This window comes from Lacerta agilis, chromosome 4, assembly GCF_009819535.1.
Source record: "Lacerta agilis isolate rLacAgi1 chromosome 4, rLacAgi1.pri, whole genome shotgun sequence".
Classification (NCBI taxonomy): domain Eukaryota; kingdom Metazoa; phylum Chordata; class Lepidosauria; order Squamata; family Lacertidae; genus Lacerta; species Lacerta agilis.
Window position 1 is genome coordinate 76,970,231 of NC_046315.1, and position 13,635 is coordinate 76,983,865.

The 13,635-nt window shown below is 49.1% G+C and overlaps 1 protein-coding gene across 1 annotated transcript; it reads right to left on the bottom strand.

Annotated features, from left to right (window-relative positions):
- Positions 1-9,768: 9,768 nt before the first annotated feature.
- Positions 9,769-12,459, bottom strand: SOX1 (SRY-box transcription factor 1). The gene has a single exon (XM_033147761.1). The coding sequence runs from the start codon at positions 12,247-12,249 to the stop codon at positions 11,095-11,097; it is 1,155 nt and encodes a 384-aa protein (XP_033003652.1). The 5' UTR covers positions 12,250-12,459; the 3' UTR covers positions 9,769-11,094.
- Positions 12,460-13,635: the final 1,176 nt, after the last annotated feature.

Here is a 13,635-nt window from a genome sequence, read left to right on the forward strand (position 1 = left end):
GGGATTTATCCTGGGGCTGTGTGGATTTGGATAAGGAAAGGAGAGGGACTTAACAGCTCTTCCAGGCTGCTTTACCCTGCTTTCTGGGAGATGTTTTCCTGCAATTCGGGCAACATGCCGCCTCCCACCCATATTTTGTCCATTCAGCTGCCTTCCATAGCATTTTAATTTCGTGACTGCATTGGTCAGCAATTAAATTGAGGTGCAGAATATCAATGTTAGCGGCTTTGTTGAAGCCAATAAATTTGCTCAAAGCTGCATATTTGCTTCCTTTTACTGCTGTGGTGACTGCAGTATCACATTTTGGCCTGAATTCATTAAACTGTTTACACCAGGGTGACTCTCCACACATGCATGTTCATTGATAGTGATTCTCAACTAAAGGGGTGAATCACCTCCATTGAAAGAAAACATGGCTGGATATCATGTTTGGTTATACAGAAGCTCTGTCTGCAGGGGAGAAGGGGAGTTAATTCTGCGATGGCTCATTCACACGTGCAAGATCGTTTCATGTTGGAATCATCTGGTGATGAAGAGGCAACTGTAAAAATCCATCATCCTTTGATGAATCATCCTTGTCTTCAGTATCCTCAGGCAAATGCCCCTTAACCAATGGTGACTGACTAGCACTTGGACAGGTAAACTTATTTCACCTGGAAGGCCATTCTTTCTCCCACTGACCTCCAAAACATATCTACCCAGCTGTTCCCAGAAATCCTTTAAATGTGTACCAAGTACAGGTTCTTGGAACCAAAGCCTGGTCTACAATTGCAGTAGAATGAAGTGGCAAAATCCTGAAGTGGTAGAATAGATTGTACCACTTTAAACTATAGAAACTTAGAATTGTGGTGTTGGAAAGAACCACAAGGGACAGCTAGTCCAGCCCCCTGCCATGCAGGAATCTCAACCAAAGCATCCATAACAGATGGCCAGCCAACCTCTGCTTAAAAACCTCCAAAAAAGAAGAGTCCACCACCTTCTGAAAGAGTCTGTTCCACTGTTGAACAGCTATTACCGTCGGAATGTTCTTCCTAATGTTTAGTTGCTCCATCTTCCATGTGATCGCCCTTAAGATATTTGAAGATGGCTATTATATCTTCAAGATTAAGCATACCCAACTCCCTCAACCATTCCTCTTGTCAATATCCTTCTGAAATTGTGGTGCCCAGAACTAGACACAATACTCCAGGTGTGATCTGACCAAGGCAGAATAGTAAAGGTAAAGGTGCCCATCTTGCTTTACTGGCCGAGGAAGCCGATGTTTGTCCACAGACAGTTCTTCCGGGTCATGTGGCCAGCATGACTAAGCCGCTTCTGGCGAACCAGAGCAGCACACAGAAACGCCGTTTACCTTCCCACTGGAGCGGTACCTATTTATCTACTTGCACTTTGATGTGCTTTCGAACTGCTAGGTTGGCAGGAGCGGGGACCGAGCAATGGGAGCTCACCCCGTTGCAGGGATTCGAACCACCAACCTTCTGATCAGCAAACCCTAGGTTCTGTGGTTTAACCCACAGTGCCACCAGCGTCCTGACAAGAAATATTTAGATGGTGTTAATTATATATGGAGGGTAATCTCAACTTTTTGGCAAAGCTTAGAACCCTGGTAATCTTCCTCCTTGCACCAGCTCACATGGAGGTGGTTCATACTTAGAAGTCCCCTCAGAGTTACTACTACTTTTTTACTTACTTACTTCTGAGTAAATGTGAGCAGAATTAGACTGTGTCTGCACCCCAAGAAAATTTACTTGGGCAAATGACCCACTGATACCAGTGGGATGCACTTCCAGGAATATAGTGTTAGAATTGGCTTATAAAAATGATAAACATAAAGGAAACGTGAAGAATGCATGATGCTATCTTTCAAAAACATAAAAGCTGCTAGAAGTTGGTCCCGGTCTTCTGCAAACATTGCTAACAAGAGGATCTAAACAAGCTGCATTGGAGAAGATTCCAGTTAAATATTAGTGAAGAGTGTGAATCACATTTACAAGAAGAATTTCAGGGTCTTGATAATTTAACCCTGTATATGCAGCAAGGTTGACTAGATACTGGGGAGGGGGGAACCTTCTTTTTCTGAAATCTGTTTCTGAAACCTTCCGACCACAGCACCACCCACGTCCCTAAGACAGAATAGAGTTTTCCCTTCTACACTCATGTTGTTATAGGCTTGGTATGGGTGTCACATATTTGAATATTCTGCTATGTGAAAAGCAAAACCAACCCCCTGTAAGTTGAAAACTAGCACAGCAGAGACAGTAACTTGTTTTAAGTAGGGGGAGCTTTAAAGAGAGGTAGCCCTACTCATTGTCTGAAGAACTGGATTCTACTCTGGCATAGCATCTCATTCTGCTTCCTCTGCAGATTACACTTCCATTGCACTCTTTTCAATTCAACACCACTATTTGTTTGTTTCCATTTTCCTTCATCATGCTGGCTCTTACTCTCACTCTAAAAGTCCAGGAAGTGGCATAGAATATTAAAACTTCTGTACTATAACAGGATGGGATGAAGGCCTTCTCAGTGGTGACGCCCCTCTCATGGAATAGTCTCCCCAAAGAGACTTACTCTCCTCCATATTGTATTTTTGCAGACTTTTAGCCACCCAGGCCTTTTAAATAACCTGTGATATTAACATCTGGGTCTTCTGCTGCTAACAGGTTTCATTTTTAATCCTCTGCTGGAAAGGAAAGGTTTTGGTTGGTTTGTTCTTATGATGCATTTTTTGTTTTGTTTTGTTTTATGTACAGTACTTGCATTTTAATATTGTATTTGTGTTCTTTTATTTCTGGTCAGCCACCTAGAGAAGTGTGTTATTGGCAGCCTATTCATAGATAGTAAATAAATAAATAAATATTGTAACGCCCACCATAAATCATGATTTGCTATCCTTGGAAGAGAATATGGCTGCAATAGGAAGAGGGAATTTCTTCACTTCCTCAGCCTGGTTGCCCCCCCCCCCCCCAGCGGTACTTGAGAATGTAATTTTGCCTGCAGGACCATCATTACCCTCTCAGATGGTGCTCATTTAAGCAGAGACCTATAAGGTTTGTGTAGAGAATCAGCCTGCCACCCAGAGCAACAGATTATTGAAAAATATGCCAGTTGGAGGCATCAAAAAGCAGAATTACTATGAAGGGATTCCATCGGAAATGATCTCTAGCTCACCTTATGTAATAATAAAAGTAGCCTTTAAGGTGCCACCTGACCCTTTATTACTAACCTAGAGGACATACATAAAACCCCCCACAAAACCCACTTTTATCTAAACTTCCTCAGGAATAAATTTTCATTTGTGACATCTTAGTTCTAGCTTCATAATCACTGGTTTTAGGAACGTGTGTGAGGGGAGGGGACACCCACCATTTTACAACACTTTCCCCACCCGGACTGCCTGAAGGCAAATGGTGGGCGAAAGAGCGTAAAAAGGGTTAATTTAACTACGCTCGGGGTTGCATAAGCCTGAAGGAAAAAAGTGTCAGAGAAACAGCTGCCGCCACAGTGGCACTTTCTTACACTTTCTAGCCGGCACTGCGCGTCCTGCAAGGTGGCAAGAACCGCGGAGGCGCGCTTTGCGGCTAGAAAAGCGCAGGAAGGCCCGAGAGGTCTTCTTCGCGCGCCCTTTTGGCGCGAGAAAAGTCTCCTCAAACGTCACCGGGGATGCCTGCCCAAAGGACACGAGAGGCAGACAGAGATCAGGACTGGCGAGTTTGTCAGAACATTTCATCCAGGCTTCAGCAGCCTCTGTTACACTTTTTGGCCTTGTTTGATCCAGCAATTTGGACTCTCTCTCTGGAGCCTTCTCATGTGCCCAGACAAGAGATCCCCGCTGGCCTCCCCCAAGACAACCACACTGGCTATTCGACGCAAATGGCAGGGGAACCAGAGACGTAGCCAGGGGGGGGGGTGCAAGGGGGAAGGTTCCCCCCCCCCAATGCCAAGTAAACAAATAAAAATAACTAACTAATCCCGACGCAAATAGCTCGGTTCTAACCCCCCCCCCCAAAAAAAATTCCTCCCCCCACCCCATAAAATCCTGGCTGCGCCCCTGAGCGGAATGTTTTGTTTCTGGAAATGTCTCCCCCGCCGACACACACACTCCAGATTTCCTGCCCTTTTTTGCCTAGTTTTTTTTTTTTTTTTTTTTTGCCTAGTTATTGAAATAGGGAGCCTAGGACTAACAGAACATAAAAGAGATAAAATTTATATATGGGGGAAAGGTAGGTTATTACTTGCCAAAGACCACCCCTCAATTATAGAAACTTCCCAAAGTCTCTGATATGTTTCTGCCCTCGCCCTATTATTATTATTATTATTATTATTATTATTATTATTATTATCCACTGATGTCTCTTTCCAGAGAGTGATATCCTTATATGCGGAACATACATTCGTGTCCATGTGTTTTGCATTCTATGGCGAGAGGTGCAGGATCTTTACGGCCGTGTGGCCTTTGAGGGATAACTATTCATACGCGCAGCCTCCTTGGTGAAGAATGACACAAGCACAGATGAATAAGAGACAGCAGGCTGTGTCGGGGGCAGCGCTGGGGACACAGTGCCCCCCCAGGTGTCATTGGTCCCAGGACCAATTCTGGCGGGGGGGGGGGAAGGTAGTCCAACATCTGGAGGGCTACAGGTTCCCCATCCTGGTCTGTAGGGTTTGATGAGAGAAGCCTGTTTCTCACTTGCAAGCCACCCTTGAGGCATAGCACGTGTGAACTCGCTCTCAGCCTCGTCGTGCTTGCAAGAGGGAAACGTGTCTTAAATTTCCTGCTCGGCCATGTCTCTCCCTCCCTCCCTCGGCTCTCGGGGTTGCTGGGAGAAGGCAGGCGAAAGAGAAAGCTTAGAAAGTGCCACAGAAATTAGCTGTGCATTAATAAGATTGGTGCTGCCACTCCAAGTGCAGGGCTACCAATCGCTCTCCTCACGGCACCAGCCGCCTCCGTGCCACATCCAGGCAGGGCAGCAGCCCAAACGCCTGCGCCTCTTTCTCGCCAGGGCATGGCGTCTCCTCCCGGTGGAGCGAGCGCGCCAGAGAGCCGGCCTGGGTCCTCCTGGCTCGGTCCCCTGGCGAGCGCAGCAGGGCGCTCGGGTTTCACTTGTTGCCGGGCAGGCCGCTGGCAGCAGCGGGAACCATCAGCGCTTCTCCTGCCGGGTGATAGTAAATAGGTTTGACTAGCCGCTGATCCCGGGGTCAGGGCTCTCTTCCTCGCTTAATCCCGCGCTCTCCAAACACACTCTGGCCTCTCCTTTCCCCTCCCCGCGCAGGACTCCCCTCTCCTATTCGCTCCGCTTCCCTCCACTTGGCCGGCCTCCATCTCCACCCGCTCCTGTGTGACACCCAAAGGAAGGTCCAGCCACAGGGAGCCCAGGCGGGCGCTCCTCCTCACCACTCCTGAGAAGAAAGGCCTCGTTTCTGTAGGTCCTCTGGAGAAAACGAGGGGTCCCTAAACAAAACAAAAACCCACCTTCATCTTTACAGTGTGACTAAACTACACTAAAGCATGTATCCCGGGTGGGTAGGTGCAAGGCAACTAAAGGAGTAACTAAAGAGGAACGGAGGAGAACCGTCCAGGACAAAAGCTAGTAGGGCGAAAATGGAATACTTGGTGTGTGGTTCTGGTTCCTGAAGCAACGCGCCCATGTGTGTGTGTGTAAAAGATATTTAAGACCTAAATGAGGAAACGAAGGAAGGGCCAGAAGGACTCTCTGAAAACCGAGGAGAAAATGAATGCAAGTGAGAAGCGCTTAAATCGACGTGAACTGCTGCTTAGATCACAGGGGAAAAGATGCTGGGCTTCCAGGAAAAGTCAATTGCTGCTGTTACAGTGCCATTGAAAGCCATAGCGCCGGATTCGGCTGTGAGCAGCTTCAGGTCTTTTAGTTTCCGGGGGAATCGCTCAAAACAAACTGTTGCTGTATGCTTAGCAATCGGGTCCTTGCCCCTCCCCCTGCGCCCCTTGTGCCCGAGTACCAACGCCTGAGCGAGAGCTCACACGTGCGCCCATCCGGCCAGACCTCCGGGACACGCGAAACCGATTATCCCGAGAAGGATAAAATTGAAATGACGACGGCGGGGAATGGAGGAAGGGGAAAGCACTACGTTAAAGGGGAGGAAAATCCCAGTCAGGGAAGTCCAGGATGGCTAGATAAACAGGGGTGGTTCTCTGGAGGGAAAGGGAAAGGCCTGCTTCTCCAGGAAAGGGGCGAAGTACACCTCGAAATCCCTAAAACGAATTTATTGTCACGGCTTACAAGTCAGTCCCTATCTGGCTCTCGCTGGGGTAAAAAGAGAAACAAGAGGAGGAAGATCCATAAGCCGAGTCCCGTCGTCGTCCCCCCGCCCCCCTCCGCGCCTGCTTCCCCGAGCAGGTGCTGATGGGGCAGAAGTGACTGCAAAATAACAAACTCCCAGAGCCTAAGGCTAAGCGGTGAGCAAGAAAGAAAGAGTAGATGGAAGCAAGAATCAGGCATAGGGTGAAGTGGGGGAGACTCTGGGAGGAAGAGTAAAATAGGAGGAAGTGCCTCCCAGGATCATCAATTAAAGTGAAATGGGGCTAGGAGGCTTGGCGCGTAATAAAACAAAATAGCGCTTATATAACGTAAACCAATTTCTCCCACTAAATCACGCCACGCCGGGGAATCCTGGTGTCACACAACGCCAGTTTCTTTTCGACGCCTTTTCTGGACTCTTGAGCTCCCACTTATCTGGACTGAGCAACTCCGTGGGCCGCCTTGCCCCTGGCGGAGGGTATGGCAATGGGGACGGAGAGACAACTGGCATTGCGCGCAGAATTCAGCCCCCTTTCCTTCCTCTTGTTCTTCTTTTCAGGGGCCTGATGTGGCTTGGCGAGAGAGCTGGGAAAGGGCAGATCGGTTGCCACCAGCCCCCGCCATCTCCCCAAACTGCTCCCCCAACCGCAACGGCGTCCTCTGGGAGCTCATTGTGCGAGCGTGGCGGCCCGCGAGGCCTTGGGGCCGGCCCTTCACGCTTCCCTGAGCAGATCTCGGAGTGTTCCCGCCTCCCACTTGGCCAAGATAAGATCTGAACGGGCCAGGGAGGGCCCAGGATAAGCAGTGGTCCATGGCCTTGCTGGACCTCCTCCTCCTCCTCTGCTGGGGGGAAGGGATGCTTGAAAGTAGACTTGGTGCTTGTTCTTGGGAGAGGTGTTTCCAGTTCTAAGCACTCGGCGGAAACAGAGTTGCCCACCCGCACCCGCAGCACTAATCTTCCAAGCCAGCGGAGAGGCGCAAATCAGCAGGTCAATGCCGAACGTTTTGTGATTTAAGTTCTGGGTTTGGGTGTTGCTTTGGCTTTCCTCAAAACCCCGGTGGGAGAGTGGGGAAAGGCTAGATGTAGGGATACTAATCGGCCGGTCAGCAGCTCCCTCAAGCCCTCCATTCCCCATCCTGTGTTTCGCTAAGCGTATCTGGAATAACCACCAAGCAGTATTGAAAACGGTGTGTTCAGTATAAATGAAATCTTCTATAAACCAGAAGCAGATCCGACGAACAAATCAGAGGGCGAACAATTCTCTATCTCAAAATGAAAAATAAAGCATTTAAATCAGGAAATCGTTTAAAACTTTTATGTAGTTTTGCATATTAAATGATTCAGGCATGTGACTTCCCAGGAGTTCTAATGATTTCTTCTTTAAAAAAAACAAAAACCCTTACATTTAACTGGTTGCGTTGTGCTTTTTTGGACAAGATTTTATGAAGGTTACTATTTGACCTGCTTCTCCGCGGAAAGAAAAGCAACAACAAAGCAAATACATGCACGTACGAATAACAAAAGCACCGAACAAAGTCAACTAAATGAGGATAATAATCTTTCTGATTCTGGGTTATGGAGTGAGGCGCAGTCTAACCAAAGACATTGATTTGATTGAGAGAGTTAAGTACACGTTTAAATCTACGCCACTTAAACCAGTGAACATATAACGCATTTTAACTTCGCCTAGACTGTGTTGCTAATTATAATAATAATAATAACAACAACAAGAATAATAGTAAATTTTGAAAAGTTTTGTTGCAGTTCATTTGAACGTGGATGTTAGTTTGCACGAGTTAATAGTAGGGCTGTAGGCAATAGGACACCGAGGGTTAAGGGGCAAGCAAAATGACTATAAGAACTCCTCTCCCCAAACACAACAGAGAATGTGAAGTCCTTTTGGTACTCCTTCTGCATCTCTCTCTCTCTCTCTCTCTCTCTCTCTCTCTCTCTCTCTCTCTCTCTCTCTCTCTCTCTCCTCCCCCTTCCTTCCAGAAAAGTTGTTGGCGCTATTTGCATGCAAAGAGAAGCGCAGATAGCTTTCACAAATACCTGATGGTTTATTACGTTTCCTTCCCAAAACCAGACCTCTGTTAAATGAGTGGTAACTGGAAACCATAAAGGATTATTCACATTTCATATATATGTATAGAAATATGGATTGGCACACACACCTCGCCAACATCCGTGGGCTCATGTGTATTGAAGAAACGGGTATGGTTTTTCACCGATGCCCGGTTGCTGGTATTTTCCTTTGTGGCAAACCCCTTATTAAAGATTGAGCGGGAGAGGGAGAAAAGTGCACAAGTCCAACATCTATTGGATTGCTGTAAAAGGGCAGGATCTGATACAAGCAAACCACACACTCGCCCAAAGAGCATGGCAAGAGTTCCCACCCAGCTTTCAGACGCCGGTCTGCAGAGCGAGGGAGTCAATAAAAGTCAGGAAAAGAGGGCCTAGCAAAATATCAAAAGGGGTGAAAGGAAGGCTAAGAATAAGTTATATTACAGAAACCAACAGGGTTATTTGGGAACGAAGTTTGGCGACCACTTCCAAGGATGAGTAATTCAAATGAATATGGAAGGCTGAGAATGGGGAAGTTAATCCCTATAAACCATTTCTAGCAGAGACCGAATAGCCCAGCCTACAGGCCTTAACAGATCACTTCGATAAAAGATCCATTGAAACCTAAGCAGCTTACTTCCAGGTAATGGAGCACGTAAGGAGCAGTGCCTGCCATCTGCGGGTGGTTTTACTCTGGAGTAATCTGGAGTACACCCAAGGACTTCAAAGAAAACCAACGGTGGCTGCTCCGGGGTAAGTTTTTTTCGGGAGCTGCAGCCAACTGATATACATAAATGAACACAGGGAGCCAATTACTCCTTTTCCTTTGCTCTAAGCATTGTTTCCGCTCTGGACTTCACAGAGTCTCCCCCCCCCCCGCCTTCGTTCAATAGCCATAAATAAAAAAGCTGAAACAATAATTGTAAAATGTAGCCTAAACTGTGTCTTTACTGTTATATCAAGTTTAATATCGACTTCCCACTTCAGAATCAGGCAACGGAGAAAGTCACTTTAAATCAAATTTCTATGCAATTAAACAACATTGTGATATCCGTACAAACAAATGCATCATTTTTAGTGTAACAGCATTCACGGTTCAAACAAGGTTCCTTGGTATTCCAAAGAAGAGTAGACAGTGCTGGGACAAGAGATAGACTTCCCACCCCACCCGCCTAAAATGTGGCTTTGTTCAGAAACAGTTTTTGGTAGTTCTTCTGTCTAATCAGTATTCAGCATCATAATTGTATCTCGCCTAAACATGGTGAGTCCAGTAATGATGGAGTTATATCTAGCCTTAGGGCCAAGAAGGGGGAGAGAACCGTCCAAACCTATTTAAAACCGCTTCGCTAACTTAAGACAGAAAACTTAGTACTGTAAGCAGGATGTTCCAATAAGCCCGTGCCAGAAATAAACAAAATAAACAAGGAATGCTATGGAAAGTATTTTAATCGGTCGCCTTCCTTAACAATACTCAACAGATATTAAAATAATATCCAAAAACTACACCATTTAAAAAAAACTTTCTCCCCCTTTTTGATGTTGTTCGCGATCACAATAACTGTGACAAGTCTAAACCCAAATAGGGATTTGTGTGGTTGCTGATCTTATTATATTTCACGTTATATTTATACATATAGTCAATTTCCAATCTCTAGTTTTTAAGGCATGCCATGAATTAGTACATTTTGGATTTACTGGTTGCAGTTTCACTTTGAAATTGATATAACTCAGAATCGAACGCATCTTTAGAGTTTTATTTGTTTTCCTTTTTAGCGGAAACGCCTTTTTTAGTAAACTATATACACATTTATGAATTCCCTTGTAACGCCTAAAATTAATTAAAATTATTCCACAATGCATTTACAAGGAAAAAAAACATACAAAAAAATAGTTAACAAAAGGAAAAAAATGCAGACGTAATAAACATTTACAAAATCCAGAATATTGTTGCTGGTCGCAAAAAAAATAAAAAATAAAAATGTTTTATAAATAAACAAAATAAGAAAAAATAAAGAACCCCGCTTCGTAATAACTACAAAAGGAAGAAGAGTTTAAGCGTGGTTTTGGATTTGCATCCCTTGGTACTGTGTTATAAACGAGAACAGTTCTCCCCAACATCTTTGCTTTCCTTAGGCAATAAAAAGTCTTCACAAGAAGCGGCTCAAAGAGTGACCAGTTAGTGCTTCTGTGTGGCAGAAAAGTTGGCATCGCCTAGATCTTTGAATAATTAACAATTATAATTATATCTGTCTGTCTGTCTTTTTTGCCCTCCCCCTGCTTTAGCAAATATAAACGCATTGTGGCTCCCGGGTGAATGATAAATACTGTACAAAAAAAAAAATCTCAGTTAAAACACAGACGGTTTGTCTAAAACCCAACAACAACAGAAGGAAAATATAACAACCCAACCCCCCCCCAGTTTCAGAAACTAGTCCTTAGGGTAGAGAGGGAGGGACTGGGGGGCAGCATTAGAGCAATCTGTTACCTTCTCTCTTCATTATCCCCACCATTAGGAATATTTGTTATTATTATAATTATTATTATTCTTATTACAACGTCATCAAAACATTTCCTCTCTCTTTCTTGTTGTTCTGTACAAAAGGAAGGGGGTGGCGGGGGGTGGGTCTGGGAAGATGGGCAGCAGTGGCGAGGGGGACGAGGGGGCTCCCAGGAGAGAGAGAGAGCGACACCCCCCATTGGTCCCCCGCGCCCCTTGGCTGGTCCGTCCGTCCGTGCGCCCTTCCTTCCCTTCGCTCAGATGTGCGTCAAGGGCACCGTGCCGTTGACCCCCGTGCTGGCGCTCTGATAGTGCTGTGGCAAGGAGTGCAGGCGGCTCTGGGCAGCGGCGGCCGCGGCAGCGGCTGCCGCCGCCTCCCCTCCTTCTCCGCCGGGCAAGTACATACTGATCATCTCTCGCAGGTCCCCAGGGCACGGGGCCCTCGAGTGCGCCGAGGTGACGGGCGGGCTCACGCTGGGCTCGGACTTGACGAGGGAGCCGAGCGCGCCCAGCGCCCCGGACGAGGCGGCCGCCGCTGCCGCGGCTGCAGCCGCCGCAGCGGCCGCCGAGTTCTGGTGGGGTTGCGCGCCGTAGGAGATGCCCCCGTAGGCCGACGGCGAGGCGCTCATGTAGCCCTGCGAGTTGGAGATGGGGCTGTACTGGAGGGCGCCCATGTCGTAGCGGTGCATGGGCTGCGGGTTGTGCGGGTGCGGATGGTGCGCGTGGGCGTGCGGGTGGGCGCCGCCGCCCGGGTGCTGGCTGTAGGCGAGCTGCGCCTCCTGCATCATCGCCGCCGCAGCCGCCGCCGCAGCCACCGAGCCCGGGTACGCGCCGTTGGCCCAGCCGTTCATGTGCGGATAGCCCCCGCCGCCTCCTCCGCCGCCTCCCCCGCCGCCGGGGCCGCCACCGCCGGGGCTCTCCAAGCGCTGGCCCACGCCGGCCGGGTTCACGCCGACTCCCATGGACACCGGAGGGCCTCCGCCGGGGCCGCCAGCGCCCAGCAGCCCTCCGGCCAGCGAGTACTTGTCCTTCTTTAGGAGAGTCTTGGTCTTCCTCCTGGGCCGGTATTTATAATCCGGGTGCTCCTTCATGTGCAGCGCCCGCAGCCGCTTGGCCTCGTCGATGAAGGGTCTCTTCTCGGCCTCCGACATGACTTTCCACTCGGCGCCCAGGCGCTTGGAGATCTCCGAGTTGTGCATCTTGGGGTTTTCCTGGGCCATCTTCCGGCGCTGGCCCCGCGACCAAACCATGAAAGCGTTCATGGGCCTCTTGACCCGGTCTTGGTTGGCCTTGGGGCCCCCGCCGCCGCCTCCTCCTCCTCCTCCCCCGGCTCCGGTTTGGCCCGAGAGGTTGGTGGTGACCTGGGCTCCGCCGGGGGAGTGCATGTCCGTCTCCATCATCATGCTATACATTCGCGCAGCTTTCGGGGGCCACCAGGCTCCACAGCGTCAAAACATAGAGTGAAGGAAGGCGAAGAAGCGGCGCGCCGAGGAGAGCGAAAGGGCGCGAGCGGGAGTCGACGAGGAGGACGAGTCCGGGCGGGAAAGAGGAGGTGCCGAGGAGAAGTAAATTATATAAGAGTTCAACACGACGGTCGAGAGTGAGGAGGGGTGGTGTTGGTGTTGGGGAGGCAAAGGTAGGTGGGGTGGGGGGAGAAAGTTGTTTTCTTCTTGAGCTCAGAGAGGAAAGAGCGAAAGCGCGCGCGCGGGAATCTCCTCGGGCGGGCAAAACTTTCTCCCTCCAAGTGTATTGCGCTCGGGTTTCTCGGCAAGCTGGATTCAAAAGCGGCTCAAACAGGTGCCGGGCGGAGGCTCGGGGGGAAGAAGCGGAAGACGGCGCAGGCGAAGAAAGTCTCGCTGATCCACTTTGGCGAGGAGGTGGCAGGGAAGTGCGCGCCGGGCTCTCTCGTCGCTCTCCTGCGTTCTCGGCTCAGCACACGCGCGCCTCTCTCCCTCTCACACACACGCACACGCAGGCAGCCGCGCTCCCCTCCTTCTCGCGGCGGCTGAAGTGATCTAATGCGCGCGCCCCCCCTCTCTCTGCTAACTTCCACAGCGAAAGAGAGAGAGAGAGTTGAGGGAGGGAGCGTGTGTGACTCGCATCCGCTGGTCCCAAGTGAACAGAGGCGAAGAGACAGGAAATCCCCCTCCCCCTCTGCCGCCTCCACCACGCGTAAAAAAAGAAAAAAGCAGGAGGGGGGGGAAATAAAGAAAGGAGTAATTAAATCACAAGAAAAAGAGGGAGGAGGAGGAGGGGTGAGTGGGGGGAAAAGAAAGAAAATAGTAAGGACGCGCAGGAGGGGGGGCGAGAGCGAGGGGAGGGGGAAAGCCAAGAGCTCCCAGGCAGGCAGCAGAACTTGCACAGTAATTTGTTCTCTGTGGTTTCCCTCCTCTAGCCCGGGAGGAATCAGGAAAGGAGGAGCAGCCGAGAGATACCACGAGAGAAGAGCCCAGCAGCCATACACCGCGCACCGAACGGGGATTAAATTAGTTTGCCTTGGCCAATCGGAGCGCGCCGGCAGGGGATTATTTGCATGGCGCACTGAGGAGTGACGTCCGGAGGTGAGAAGTACAAACTATTATGGAACTGGCGGGGAAGGGCGAGGGGGGGGAGCAGGGCGGGGATGGGGAGCCTTCGGGGAGGGGCCACGAAAGGGGTCACACACAACCACCATGAACGCGAATAAATAATAAAATAATCCGAACCGTCTACTAGTAAGCGTCTACTAGTAAGCAAAGGCCGCAACGGCGAAAAAAAATAAAATTCCGATGCCATGTATATGCCAATTCGAACCGGTT